This window comes from Schistocerca gregaria, chromosome 10 (assembly GCF_023897955.1).
Source record: "Schistocerca gregaria isolate iqSchGreg1 chromosome 10, iqSchGreg1.2, whole genome shotgun sequence".
Taxonomy (NCBI): domain Eukaryota; kingdom Metazoa; phylum Arthropoda; class Insecta; order Orthoptera; family Acrididae; genus Schistocerca; species Schistocerca gregaria.
Window position 1 is genome coordinate 213,982,523 of NC_064929.1, and position 16,076 is coordinate 213,998,598.

Below are 16,076 nucleotides of genomic sequence, written 5' to 3' on the forward strand. Positions count from 1 at the left end.
TAGCACTCCTGTGCCTGCCGCACCCAGCCTCCTGCAGCCGATGCTGCACCTGGCAGCCCACTCGACTGCCTCCTGCCAACTCCTCCCCACACCCCGTGGGCCGACATTCTCCCACGGGCAGCACTGTTGGCTTCTCCCACTCTGCCCAGCTGTAACACTGTAACACCCCCCCCCCCCCCCCCCCCCTCCTTCAGACAGGCCATGGCATCTGGAGACGGTGCCCACCACGCGTGAATGAGTTGTGCTTATGTGATTGTGTGTGTGTTTTCTAATTTTGAAGGAGCATTTTGTCTGAATGCTCAATTATCTCTGGCTTTCTTTTTGTCTGTGCCTGTCGGCAACCCAACATTTCTTCTATGTGGTGAGAAACAATGTAGGTTCCGCAGAGCTGCAGACATTTGAGGATGTTGATTTCTACATATCACCTGCTGTTCTTTAACATTCCTCAGACAGTATATCTGGGCTTAAAACTTGGTGATACAGTGTGCATGTCAAAGTGTAGTAGGGTGCACAAGTTTTCTTAAACTATTGGGTTGGTCCATAAATTCATAGCATTTGTTCAGTAGTTTAATAAACATATCAGAGACTTTAGTCATCAATAAAATATTCTCCTTCACTACAAAAGTCTGCTGACTCTGGGTTAACTTTTCAGTTCTGCGACTATAGACATCACACTCGTTGAGCTGTATGCGGAGCACATTTTCGTCCGTAAAGAAAGTTCCTTGAATGTTGTTCAATAGGTAGCAGAAAAGTTGAAAATCTGAGGGCGCAAGATCAGATGAATAAGGTGGGAGTGGAATGACTTTCCACCCCACAATGCTGGTGGGCGTTATTGGGAAGTGGTATCATGTCGTGCAGTCTCCCCGGTTGTTGTTCTCGGATTGTGTTTGAAAGGTGTCTAAGTTGTTGACACTAAATGTCAGCAGCAATGGTTACACTTTGGCTTAGCAACTCTTAGTACCCCATACAGTCACTGTTCCACAAGGTGTGTAACACTATTTTTGGTGGGTGCCTGCAGGTGTTTGTACAGGGAGTCGCAGCTTTGTTTGGACTCGACCATTCCTTTATTTTCCTTATATTAAAATAAAGAAACCATTTTTCATCACCAGTAATGGTACAGGGTAGGAACGATCAATGCAGTTCACGAGCCATTTGACGAGAGTGAGCAGAGGTGCACACGTGGCCACCTGCCGATCTTTGTGCTTTTAGCTCAGAATGTGCAGTACTCGTACACCCAATTTTTGAACCTTCCCCTTTGTGGCCAAGTTCACACGATGGTGGAATGACCACAGTTCGTCACATCACATTTGCCAGTTCTCTAATAACTGACGTGGATCGTTGTCGAATAATGTGTTTAAATTATCTTCGGAAACCCCGAAGGACTTCCTGAACTGTCATACTTAAAAGGAGAAAACCGTTTTCTTGCTGTGCTCTGTCCAATGGCATTACCCCATACGTGGGTGCTTCTGGCTGTGCCTTCGTTGCCGTCACCCCTCTACTGATCTGAAACGGAACAATGTGTCAGAGATGTTCAGATTTATCCACTTGGCACTCCATTTTGTAGCCTCCACAGCTCTACTTACTATCTCAAAATGACAAAATAACAATGTGATCTTAAATAGCAGCAGTGAACTACTAATAAAAAATGACAATATTTAAATAAACCCGTAGCAAGTGGAATGCCAACGTGTGAAACAAAATTGCTACGAACTTATGCAACAAACTAATATAATTGAGAATTAACCTGTCAATTCCCTCGCAGCATGTGATAGTTTCACTGTGCTTCATTCAGTCTAACTATCATTTGCATTTTCTTTTATTTGGTTACTTTTGCTATCTTCTGTTAAATCCCACCTCCATCCCATCTATTTATCCATCTTTCATTTTTCTATCTCCTTTCAAAGAAAATAAATACCGCAAAGACATTTTTTTTCTTCCAATAATAAAATGTGGGAATGGTACTCGTAATTTAGTATTGGCAGGGAAACTAGTTGTTTTATTTTTTTTCATTTACTGTAATATCCTTACCCATTTAATTATTTTCTTAGATTTATTGATTTATGAACTTACATTAAGTATCAGAAATATGCAACACATTGATTCCTGAATGTAATTCTTTGGATCACGCTGCTTCTTGGGAACCAGAAGGTAAGAGAGTTTTATTACCTTATGTAATTAGAAAAAAAAACAGTCTGCAATATGATACAGAATGCAGAAATTTCCAAGCTATGTACCATAATAAATCAATAAACCTCACTCAGTCTTTCGGAAATGTGCACTGATGCAAGGGCTCTACATTGAAGTCTCCCATTAGGGGAAACATGACACCAGTGTTTCTTCAGTTTCATGATTTTAATAATTTTTTTGTAGCATTCATATTCGTAACATATTATCAAATGTGCACCAGAAAATTATGCCGTATCTAGTTTAGTAAGTGGTGTAAATTCTGTTGTTCACGTGAATGATAACTGATTTTACTTAATTATGACTGATGGGCTATTGAATTTATTTGCTCAGTGTGTTGGCTCGATTTAGATCTAAGAACTTTTGTGAGCTTGTCAGCGATCACTGACTGTTGCAAGTTATTGTTATGGTACTTCTGTCCTGAATGTATTGCATATCCTTACACTATATAGACATAAATTTCTAAACTATCTAGTGCATGTTGATGATTGCTACATCCTCTGCATGCAGTTAAATAAATAAATAAATACAAAACAAAAATGCTGTTAACTTACCAAACGAGAAAGCGATTGTATGTCGATAGACACAATGAAAAAAACACACACACACACACACACACACACACACACACACACACACACACACACACACACACACACATACAAATTTCAAGTCATTCCAATCCTGGGAGCGGAAAGACTTACCTTAGGGGGAAAAAAGGACATGTATACACTCGCGTACACACACACACACACACACACACACACACACACACACACACACACACACACACACACATATCCATCCACAGATATACAGACACAGGTACTATATAGACATAATTTTGTAAACTATCTACTGCATGTTGATGATTGCTACATCCTCTGCATGCAGTTAAAAAGATGTCTGCCTGTGTTTGTATATGTGCTGATGTGTGTGTGTGTGTGTGTGTGTGTGTGTGTGTGTGTGTGTGTCGTGTGTGTTGTGAGTGTGTTTGTGTGTGTGTGTGTGTTTTCTCCCTAAGGTAAGTTTTTCCACTCCCGGGATTAGAATGACTCCTTTCCCTCTCCCTTAAAACCCACATCCTTTCATCTTTCCTTCTCCTTCCCTTTTTCCTGATGAAGCAACCTTGGGTTGCGAAAGCTTGAAATTTGTGTGTGTGTGTGTGTGTGTGTGTGTGTGTGTGTGTGTGTGTGTGTGTGTGTATTTCATTGTGTCTATCAACATACCATCGCCTTCTCGTTTGGTAAGTTAACAGCATCTTTGGTTTTATATATATATTTTCCACATGGAATGTTTCCCTCTATTATATTCATATATATAAATTACATGTTTCACAATAACAACATGCTCTGCAGTACATTTTATTATACTTACAAATGCCTGTTTTTTCCACTCCAAATTGTTGAATATAATGTCAATTTAGTAGAATGTTTAGTCAAATAGTGTCCCTTACAAATGGTCATGAGGAGCGGACATACAGTGTAAAGCCTGGAACTGCTTGTCTACTGCTATGAAAGCTTCTGTGACATTCTCACTGACTAGCTTTTCCTTGTAAATGATGATAATGGCAGTGCTTTTGTAAGGAATATCACAATATTTTGCTTACAGATTGTGTCTGTGGGTTTGGGAGGTGATGCGCCTGAAGGGGTTACCACAGTGCGTCTAACATCAAACCAGTTCCTGATGCCCGGCCTCATCGACTCGCACATCCATGCACCGCAGTACCCGAACATGGGCCTTGGCTATGACAAGACTCTACTAGATTGGCTCGACACATATACCTACCCTATGGAGACCAAGTACAGTGATGTCGAGTTTGCACAGACTGTTTACAGAAAAATTGTGGTAAGTTGTTACATTTAAGCATATATGCAACAGATATCTACATCTACATCTACATCCATACTCCGCAAGCCACCTGACGGTGTGTGGCGGAGGGTACCCTGAGTATCTCTATCGGTTCTCCCTTCTATTCCAGTCTCGTATTGTACGTGGAAAGAAGGATTGTCAGTATGCTTCTGTGTGGGCTCTAATCTCTCTGATTTTATCCTCATGGTCTCTTCGCGAGATATACGTAGGAGGGAGCAATATACTGCTTGACTCTTCGGTGAAGGTATGTTCTCGAAACTTCAACAAAAGCCCGTACCGAGCTACTGAGCGTCTCTCCTGCAGAGTCTTCCACTGGAGTTTATCTATCATCTCCGTAACGCTTTCGCAATTACTAAATGATCCTGTAACGAAGCGCGCTGCTCTCCGTTGGATCTTCTCTATCTCTTCTATCAACCCTACCTGGTGCGGATCCCACACTGCTGAGCAGTATTCAAGCATTGGGCGAACAAGCGTACTGTAACCTACTTCCTTTGTTGTCGGATTGCATTTCCTTAGGATTCTTCCAATGAATCTCAGTCTGGCATCTGCTTTACCGACGATCAACTTTATATGATCATTCCATTTTAAATCACTCCTAATGCGTACTCCCAGATAATTTATGGAATTAACTGCTTCCAGTTGCTGACCTGCTATTTTGTAGCTAAATGATAAGGGACCTATCTTTCTGTGTATTCGCATCACATTACACTTGTCTACATTGAGATTCAATTGCTATTCCGTGCACCATGCGTCAATTCGCTGCAGATCATCCTGCATTTCAGTACAATTTTCCATTGTTGCAACCTCTCGATACACCACAGCATCATCTGCAAAAAGCCTCAGTGAACTTCCGATGTCATCCACCAGGTCATTTATGTATATTGTGAATAGCAACGGTCCTATGACACTCCCCTGCGGCACACCTGAAATCACTCTTACTTCGGAAGACTTCTCTCCATTGAGAATGACATGCTGCATTCTGTTATCTAGGAACTCCTCAATCCAATCACACAATTGATCTGATAGTCCGTATGCTCTTACTTTGTTCATTAAACGGCTGTGGGGAACTGTGTCAAAAGCCTTGCGGAAGTCAAGAAACACGGCATCTACCTGTGAACCCGTGTCTAAGGCCCTCTGAGTCTTGTGGACGAATAGCGCGAGCTGGGTTTCACACGACCGTCTTTTTCGAAACCCATGCTGATTCCTACAGAGTAGATTTCTAGTCTCCAGAAAAGACATTATTCTCGAACATAATACGTGTTCCAAAATTCTACAACTGATCGACGTTAGAGATATAGGTCTATAGTTCTGCACATGTGTTCGACGTCCCTTCTTGAAAACGGGGATGACCTGTGCCCTTTTCCAATCCTTTGGAACGCTTCGCTCTTCTAGAGACCTACGGTACACCGCTGCAAGAAGGGGGGGCAAGTTCCTTCGCGTACTCTGTGTAAAATCGAACTGGTATCCCATCAGGTCAAGTGGCCTTTCCTCTTTTGAGCGATTTTAATTGTTTCTCTATCCCTCTGTCGTCTACTTCGATATCTACCATTTTGTCAACTGTGCGACAATCTAGAGAAGGAAGCACAGTGCAGTCTTCCTCTGTGAAACAGCTTTGGAAGAAGACATTTAGTATTTCGGCCTAAGTCATCAGAAAATTTATTTTGTGTATTTACTTATTGTGTGGCACTGAACAGGCAGTAAAGGACACCAGAGAGGAATTTGGAGACATAATTAAAGTTCAGATAGAACAAATGAAAGCTTTGAGTTTGGCTGATGACATTGTAAGTCTGTCAGAGCCAGAAAAGAACTTGGAAGAGCCTGAATGGAATGAATAGTGTCCTGAAAATAGGTTATTTGATGAACATCAACTAACATAAACTAAGGATAATGGAGTGTAGTAAAATTAAATAAGTTGATGCTGAAGGAATTGGCACTAAAAATAGTAGATGTACTTTGCTATTTGGGCAGTAAAATAATTTGTGACAGTTGATGTAAAGAGGATATTAAATATAGATTGGCAGTAGCAAAGAAGAAGAAGAACAAGAACAACAACAACAACAACAACAAGAATAATTTCTGAAGAAGAGGAATTTGCTAACATCTGATATAAGTTTAAGTTTTAGGAAGTATTTCCTGAAGATATTTGTCTGGAGCATAGCTTTGGATGGATGTGAATTGTGGACAATATGCAGTTCAGGTATGAAGAGAATAGAGGCTTTTGAAATGAAGTGCTACAGAAGGATGGTAAAAATTAGGTGGGTGGATGACATAGCTAATGAGAAAGTATTGAATAGAATGTTGGATAAAAGAAATTTATAGCAGAGTTTGTACTGGATGCCTTTCTAAATAAAATAAAAAAAATTGTGATTGTATTCTGAGCACTCAAGTTTAGTAAAAATTCAAGTTATAATTCATCTCAGGTGAACCACCACTGTAACGGGCATAAAATAAAAATTCCCTCAAGGTTTAAGTTATTAGCATAAGGATCAGAACTGGGCCCCTAGAATATACATCTGACTCCTTTTAGTAATGTTCCACTACTTTGTGTTCTAACAACCACCAAAGAGTACTAAATGACAAAGCAAAGAGCAGATTATTGTCTGGTTCACCTACCAATAAGAAAAACTGCACACTGCAGTAGATTTCTGGGAACAAAACTAAAAAAAATTCATTTTAGTTCACTTCTCCATATGCTCCCTCTCTCTGTCCTTGTCCTCCTCCTCTCTCATTTCCCCCCACCCCCTGTCCACGTCATCTCAACCCTGCCCCCACCCCACTCCTCCCGCCTCCTCTCACCTTCAGCCTTGTTTATTGATGTTGTAAATTTGGCTTCTGGAGCAGTATTCTGATTGTAAACCAATAAGCCATAAATACAACTTTACTGTTTGTTCGTGTCACTATTGTACATTTTGTATGTGTATTTATACAGGGTGCATCAAAAAGAATCATCCAATTTGGCACATCTATATTAACTACTAAACATATACAATGAATTTTGTTTTTTGATTAACAGGAAACTGTTTTTCATGTGTGTTCAATAAGTCCCCCTTGAGATGCATGGCATAGGTCATTGTGGCAGTCAAATTGTTCCCACACTGCAGCGAGCATGTCTTGAGTTACAGCTTCCACAGCTGTATATGAGATGTCTCAGTTCATTCGTTGTTGTTAGTAATGGAGGCATATAAACAGAGTTCTCTATAAACCCCCACAAGAAATAATCACATACAGTCGCATCTGGTGACCTTGGAGGCCAGCTATGTAAGGCTGAATCATTTGATCCTGTGTGACTGATTCATTGTTTAGTGGTCCTTTGATGTAAAGATTCCCACACTTCCAGATGCCAGTGCCCAATCCTGTTGGTAAATGGAGTCGTCTGAATCAGTCTCCAAGTGTGGGAAAGGAAAGTTCTCGAGCATATCGAGATATGTGCTTTCGGTAACAGTGTTCTCGGCAAAGAGAAATGGACCATACACCTTTTTTTGTGAAACTGCCCAAAGCACATTAAATTTTGTAGAATCTCTCTCATGTTGTACAACTTCACACGATTGTTCCGTACCCCATATTTTCATATTACGATGGTTCACCTTTCCATTTGAATAGAATGTTGCCTCGTCAATAAACACTAAGTGTGGAAGAAAACTGTCATCCTCCATATTGCCAAGAACACAATTACACAACTCTACATATCGTCATTTGTCACCTTCATGAGGAGCTTGCAGTAGCTGAATTTTGTATGGTTTCATGTTAAACGTTAATGTAATGCATGCCAAAAGGACATCAGGTGCATGATGAGCTGTTCAGCTGCATGGTGAATGGCTTTCTGCAGACTCCTCGTGAAACTATGGCTGATGCATTCAACATCTGTGTCAGACACTCGTGGACAGCCTGGCAATTTGCCTTTACACAAACAACCCGTTTCTCGGAATTATTCATGTCATTGTCTAATGCTATGTGCTATAGAAGAGCCCACACCGTACCAGTACGAAAGAGACGCTGAATAGTTGTTACTGAGCCGCACTGCTCAAAACGTAGAACACAAAATGCTTTCTGTTGTCCCAACCCAACACCATTTTTACTAGAACTGAAGGGTGTGCTCACTGCTGGCATCTAGTGGGAACCGTGCAAAACTCGGAGTTTGCTCTTTCCAACAGTATGTTGTTCATATGTATCTCAAATAACAACAGTAAGGATTTTTTTTAAATTGGATGAGTCTTTTTGCTACACCCTGTATATTCAAAACTGCCAAAGAAACTGGTATAGGCTTTTGTATTCAAATACAGAGCTATGTAAACAGGCAGAACACGGTGCTGCAGTCAACAATGCCCATATAAGACAACAATTGTCTGGTTCAGTTGTTAGATCAGTTACTGCTGCTACAATGCGAGGTTATGAAGATTTAAGTGAGTTTAAACGTGGTGTTACAGTCGGCGCGTGACCAGTGGGACATAGCATTTCCGAGGTAGCGATCAAGTGGGGATTTTCGTGTACGATCATTTCACGAGTGTACTACAAATATCAGGAATCCGGTAAAACAACAGGACCAATGATGACTGAAGAGAATTGTTTAACATGACAGAAGTGCAACCTTTCTCCAAATTGCTGCAGATTACAGTGCTGGGCTATCAGCAAGAGTCAGTGTGCAGACCATTCAATGAAACATCGCGGATATGGGGTTTCGGAGCTGAAGGCCCATGTACATACCCACGACGACTGTACGACACAAAGCATTATGCCTTGTGTGTACTTTTCACCACCGACATTGGACTGGTGGTGTCTGTAAATATGTTGCCTGGACGGACAAGTTTTGTTTCAAATTGTATCGAGCGGATGGACATGTATGGGTATGGAGACAACCTCGTGAAACCGTGAATCCTGCATGTTGGCAGGGAACTGTTTTAGCTGGTGGAGGCTCTGTAATGGTGTGGGTTGTGTGCAGTTGGAGAGATATTGGGCCCCCGGTTGTGTCTAGCCACGACTGACAGGTGACACTTATGTAAACATCCTGTCTGATCACCTGCATCCATTTGTGTCCATTGTGAATAATGACGGACTTGGGCAATTCCAGCAGGAGAATGTGACAGCCCGCTCATCCAGAATTGCTACAGAGGGGCTGCAAGAACACTCTTCTGAGTTTAAACACTTTCACTGACAACTGCGAACATTATTGAGCATATCTGGGATGCCTTGCAACGTGCTGTTCAGAAGAGATCTCCAACCCCTCGTACTGTTGCAGATTTATGGACAGCCCTGCACAATTCGTGGTGTCAGTTCCCTGCAGCACTACTTCAGACATTAGTCGAGTCCACGCTACATCACGTTGCAGCACTTCTATGTGCTCACGCAGGACCTACACAATATCAGGCATGTGTACCAGTTTCTTTGACTCTTCAGTGTATTATATGTATTAAAAATATTTTATATTAAAGAGTTGGGTGCCTAAAGACGCACCCATATTATAATTCAATGTTGTGTCAGAATTTCACAGCAATTGGTTAAGAACGTTTGGAGATTAACAAGTTTTGTACACAAACTGACATATCTTTATAACATTCCCAGTTTTATTATGTATATATTACATATGTACCAGATGACATGCCAGTACGCATATAAAAACACAAGTATTCAAATGGAATATTGTGTCAAAATTTCAAAGCAGCCTGCGAAGAACTTTTGGACATCTGAGATTTTGAAGAGACAAACTTCTGTGTTTGTACTTGTATAGACACTGTGAATGTTCCTAATCACAGATCTCTGAAAGTTTTTAGCTAAATGCTTTGAAATTTTGACATGATGCTGCACTGGAAAATGCAAATGTTTTTATATATCTATTTTTTAATCTAAGCACTATATAATTCTTTATAAATTTGATGATAAGAAAAAATTGTTACCTTTGTACTTCTGGCAATTAATGATTTTGTACAAATGAACATTTACATTTTTATTGACATTGGTATTTTACAAATTGTATAAAAAGTATCATTTTGACCCAGATTTTCATATTTGCAGACCTATATCCGTATTAGATATACATTTAAAAGCTTCAAATGTTGCTTTCAGAATGTTTTCTCTCACAGCATTATCAGATGAAGCTGTCCGTGGTTTGTTGTGATGCACCGAGATCTGATGGTATCTGACCTGTGTGGGACAGCCACAGCCGTGATGTGGCCGTACAGTTCGGGCCTCGGCATCACGTTGTGGCCTCCACGGTCATTACGACAAATACCTCCTCCCGACTTGTGATCTCTCTTTTTGTGCTTACTTCAGGGGAAAGGGTCTTCGCAGCAGTGCTCTCCATACCACGGACTGCAGGTCGAGGCAGGAACAGAAATCTAGAAGAGAGTGAAGAAGACGTAATAAATCGGCAAAGCACACTGTGCGTATATGTGAAGCTGCCGTGTGAGCTACCTCCGAGCGTATCTCGCATAACCTGAAACCCAGCTCCTGATTCTCTTCCTTCCTTCCTCCCACTCACCTGGGTAGGCTGGAGAGAGGGGAGCTGGTCATCCACACCCCAGGCTAAGAGATAGTCGCACCTCCACCCTGTTTCCGATCTCTCACTGCCAATTCCTTTTCTTTTACTGGAATACAGAACCTATAGTTCTGAAGCGCTAGACTATTACTTCCTGTACTAAGTACTGGATGTTTCGCCTCAGACCAAAGGGGTCAGTGCTATGCCTACTCTTGTTTCTGATGTGGACAAATGATCTTTCAAGGACTTATAAAGTGCTCTTCAATAACTGTAATGTTTGCTGATGGCACATGGATATTAATTAAAGGTTGCAACTGAATCATAGCAGTCAAAGCTCAAATGATAGCTTTACTGGCAGCAAATTTATGTCTTAATGTCGCAGACACTCATATTAATCGATATTATGAGAACGATTGAGTGCTGCTCACTGTAAAGGTGAGACATTGAGTTGCAGACATGCATGATGAAAAGACTGTAACTATAAGCTTCCAGTCAAAACCTTTACCAGAAAAGAGAAATTTGCACTTATTCACCAAAACAAGTGCACCTTGCACATCTACATCCACATCTACAGCTACATCCACACTCTGCAATCCACCATGCAGTGCATGGCAAAGGGTTTGTCCTACTGTACCAATTATTAGGATTCTTCCCATTCCATTGATGCACGAAGTGTAGCAACTATGATTGTTTGAATGCCTCTGTGGATGCAGAAATTATTCTAATCTTTTCTCAAGATTCGTATGTGAGGGATGTGTAGGGGTTTGTAGTGTATTCCTTGAGTCATCATTTAAAGCCAGTTCTTGAAAATTTAACAGACTTTGTCGAGATAGCTTATATCTGTCTTCAAGAGTCTTCCAGCTCATTTCCTTCAGTAACTTTGTGACACTTTCCCACAGATCAAACAAACCTGTGTATACATTCAATATCCCCCAATAGTCCTGTTTTGTACAGGTGCTGCATACTTGAGCATTATTCTAGAACTGGTTGGATGGCTGATTTGTAAGCAATCTCCTTTGTAGGCTGACTGCACTTTCCAAGTACTCTACCAATAAACTGAAATCTAGACCCTGCTTTACCCATGACAGCCTATGTAATTGTCTCATTTCATATCCCTACAAAATGTTACGCCCAGGTATTTGTCACAGTTAGCCGATTCCAACAGTGACTCGTTGAATCTCAGTGGATTGGAGTTTCTTGTCTACTGTGACAAATACACCACTTCCACTTCCTGTCTACCTATCTACATCTACATCTACATTTATACTCCACAAGCCACCCAACGGTGTGTAGCGGAGGGCACTTTACGTGCCACTGTCATTACCTCCCTTTTCTGTTCCAGTCGCGTATGGTTCGCAGGAAGAACGACTGTCTGAAAGCCTCCGTGCGCACTCGAATCTCTCTAATTTTATGTTCGTGATCTCCTCGGGAGGAATAAGTAGGGGAAGCAATATATTCGATACCTCATCGAGAAACGCACCCTCTTGAAACCTGACGAGCAAGCTACACCACGATGTAGAGCGCCTCTCTTGCAGAGTCCGCCACTTGAGTTTGCTAAACATCTCCGTAACACTATCACGGTTACCAAATAACCCTGTGATGAAATGCGCCGCTCTTCTTTGGATCTTCTCTATCTCCTCTGTCAACCCGATCTAGTATGGATCCCACACTGATAAGCAATACTCAAGTATAGGTCGAATGAGTGTTTTGTAAGCCACCTCCTTGGTTGGCGGACTACATTTTCTAAGGACTCTCCCAATGAATCTCAGCCTGGTACCCGCCTTACCAACAATTAATTTTATATGATCATTCCACTTCAAATCGTTCCGCACGCATACGCCCAGATATTTTACAGAAGTAACTGCTACCAGTGTTCGTTCCGCTATCATATAATCATACAATAAAGGATCCTTCTTTCTATGTATTCGCAATACATTACATTTGTCTGTGTTAAGGGTCAGTTGCCACTCCCTGCACCAAGTGCCTATCCGCTGCAAATCTTCCTGCATTTTGCTACCATTTTCTAATGCTGCAACTTCTCTGTATACTACAGCATCATCCGAGGAAAGCCGCATGGAACTTACAACACTATCTACTAGGTCATTTATATATATTGTGAAAAGCAATGGTCCCATCACTCCCCTGTGGCACGGCAGAGATCACTTTAATGTCTGTAGACGTCTCTCCATTGATAACAACATGCTGTGTTCTGTTTGCTAAAAACTCTTCAATCCAGCCACACAGCTGGTCTGATATTCCATAGACTCTTACTTTTTTATCAGGCGACAATGCGGAACTGTATCGAACGCCTTCCGGAAGTCAAGGAAAATATCATGTACCTGGGAGCCTGTATCTAGTATTTTCTGGGTCTCATGAACAAATAAAGCGAGTTGGGTCTCACACGATCGCTGTTTCCAGAATCCATGTGGATTCCTACAGAGCAGATTCTCGGTTTCCGAAAACGACATGATATACGAGCAAACCTATCCTTTCGATATACACTTAAATTTTTCACAGAAATTTCAGTGCTATCAATTTCAGGTTTCAACGAGCTTTCTATACCTAGTATTATGTGAGCTTCACTGGTTTTCATGAGCACTTCAAATCTGGCAGTTTTTTGTGAATGTTTTAGTAGTTTACCATTAGGATTTTAATACTCTCACATTGATACTTCTGGGTTTCCTACAGGTGTCATTATCTGGAGTCGCCTAATCTAAAAAAGCCTTGTGTGCATCCCACTCACAGTGGGCTACCTGAGTAGTAGCCTCTGACGTGTAGTACACACTGGACCCATTTAGGGGAACCCTACTGTTCTCAACCTTATGGGGCAAGTCCAGGAAGTGGCAGCCTCGGTTGTCACAGAACTTTCGAAGTCTCCGGTACTATAGTTACACTTCAGTCAGGGCCAGAGGGCCGTGGTAAGTTCTGGGGACAACGCTGCAAATAGTGAGCCTCTTGGAAACTCGTTGCTCTACATCTACATCTACATCTACATCTACATCCATACTCCGCAAGCCACCTGACGGTGTGTGGCGGAGGGTACCTTGAGTACTTCTATCGGTTCTCCCTTCTATTCCAATCTCGTATTGTTCGTGGAAAGAAGGATTGTTGGTATGCTTCTGTGTGGGCTCTAATCTCTCTGATTTTATCCTCACGGTCTCTTCGTGAGATATACGTAGGAGGGCGCAATATACTGCTTGACTCTTCGGTGAAGGTATGTTATCGAAACTTCAACAAAAGCCCGTACCGAGCTACTGAGCGTCTCTCCTGGAAAGTCTTCCACTGGAGTTTATGTATCATCTCTGTAACGCTTTCGCGATTACTAAATGATCCTGTAACGAAGTGCACAATTCTCTCCATTGGGTCTTTTCTATCAACCCTCTCTGGTATGGATCCCACACTGCTGAGCGGTATTCAAGCAGTGGGCGAACAAGCGTACTGTAAACTACTTCCTTTATTTTCGGATTGCATTCTTCCAATGAATCTCAGTCTGGCAACTGCTTTACTGACGATCAACTTTATGATCGTTCCATTTTAAATCACTCCTAATGTGTACTCCCAGATAATTTATGGAATTAACTGCTTCCAGTTGCTGACCTGCTGTTTTGTAGCTAAATGATAAGGGACCTATCTTTCTACGTATTCGCAGCATATTACACTTGTCTACATTGAGATTCAATTGCCATTCCCTGCACCATGCGTCAATTCGCTGCAGATCCTCCTGCATTTCAGTACAATTTTCCATTGTTACAACCTCTCGATATACCACAGCATCATCTGCAAGAAGCCTCAGTGACTTCCGATGTCATCCACAAGGTCATTTACATATATTGTGAATAGCAACGGTCCTACGACACTCCCCTGCGGCACACCTGAAATCACTCTTACTTCGGAAGACTTCTCTCCATTGAGAATGACATGCTGCGTTCTGTTATCTAGGAACTCCTCAATCCAATCACACAATTGATCTGATAGTCCGTATGCTCTTACTTTGTTCATTAAACGACTGTGGGGAACTGTATCGAATGCCTTGCGGAAGTCAAGAAACACGGCATCTACCTGGGAACCCATGTCTATGGCCCTCTGAGTCTCGTGGACGAATAGCGCGTGGCGGGTTTCACACGACCGTCTTCTTTGAAACCCATGCTGATTCCTACAGAGTAGATTTCTAGTCTCCAGAAAAGTCATTATACTTGAACATAATATGTGTTCCAAAATTCTACAACTGATCGACGTTAGAGATATAGGTCTATAGCTCTGCACAGCTGCGTGACGTCCCTTCAAAAAAAGGGAATGACGTGTGCCCTTTTCCAATCCTCTGGAACACTACCCTCTTCTAGAGACCTACGGTACACCGCTGCAGGAAGGGGGGGCAAGTTCCTTTGCGCACTCTGTGTAAAATCGAACTGGTATCCCATCAGGTCCAGCGGCCTTTCCTCTTTTGAGCGATTGTAATTGTTTCTCTATCCCCCTGTCGTCTATTTTGATATCTACCATGTTGTCGTCTGTGCTCAGGCCTGATCTTCTCAACCTTCTCAGCCAGTCGCTGGAATGACAGGAGTGTGACCTCAGAGCCGAGGTGACGGACATTGTTTATTCCAACGTGCTCCACAATCTGCAGTTGATTGTACCCTGTCCCCTCTCGCTTACCTGCATAATGTCAAATATTTAACACATTAACGAATTTGTAAAGTAATCAGAAGTTTGAAGCTGTAGTGAGAGTTCACTTCTTTAAAGACTCAGGGATTTCACACATTTGATTACACGAATACCAGACTGCTACCCGTATCCTACCAGAGTTACACATTTCACCAACATCTACAAAAAATGTTCTCCCACTTATATATGCAATAACACGAGACACACGGGTGTACACATATTTCTGTCTTGGTGTAAAATGGTGAATCTTGAAGAATGTGCAACTGCTTACTACCACTAATAATGCCAAATCCGACATGATGTGGTGACCCTGTGGAGACCCTGGATAGAGTCGGGAAGAAGAAAAAGGGAATGACTAAGTTTAGAAAGAGGACAAAACGTAGCAAATAGTTGCAGAATACACATTACACTGTTTGTTTTATAGGAAAGAACTCTGCAGTGCGGGACGACGACAGCGTGCTACTTCACGACGATCCATCCCGAGACGGCACTGCTGCTGGCCCAGGAGGCGGCAGCGCAGGGGCAGCGCGCACTCGTCGGCAAGGTCTGCATGAACATCAACGCTCCCGACGACTACACTGAGACTACAGAACAGTCCGTCACGAGCACCCAGCAGTTTGTACAGGACGTCGCCAATCTGGGGGTAAGATCGTATCACTTTATATTTACAGTCATCTTGACTCCTCTGCAGTGTTGTCTTGGCCTGAAGTCATGAGGTGGAACCGTATTAGCACTGGGATTCTGCAATGCACAGCAAACTGTGAAATATTTGCATAATATTGCTGTCGTGACAGATTAGAAAATCGAGGTCAAAGAAATAGTAAGAAGGTAGCTTTGTGCAAAGGGAAAAAAAGCACACCACCACATTTGAAAGCAAAATGTCACTTCAGAT

General features: G+C 42.0%; 1 protein-coding gene across 2 annotated transcripts in view; it reads left to right on the forward strand.

The window, feature by feature from the left end:
- The window catches only part of LOC126293689 (guanine deaminase), a 131,677-nt gene that overhangs the window by 83,814 nt on the left and 31,787 nt on the right, over positions 1-16,076 (forward strand). For both annotated transcript variants that reach the window (XM_049986980.1, XM_049986981.1), the window contains exons 3-4: positions 3,796-4,032; positions 15,609-15,827. In XM_049986980.1, the coding sequence (XP_049842937.1) occupies positions 3,796-4,032; positions 15,609-15,827 (456 nt within the window). The remainder of the gene's footprint in view (positions 1-3,795; positions 4,033-15,608; positions 15,828-16,076) is intronic.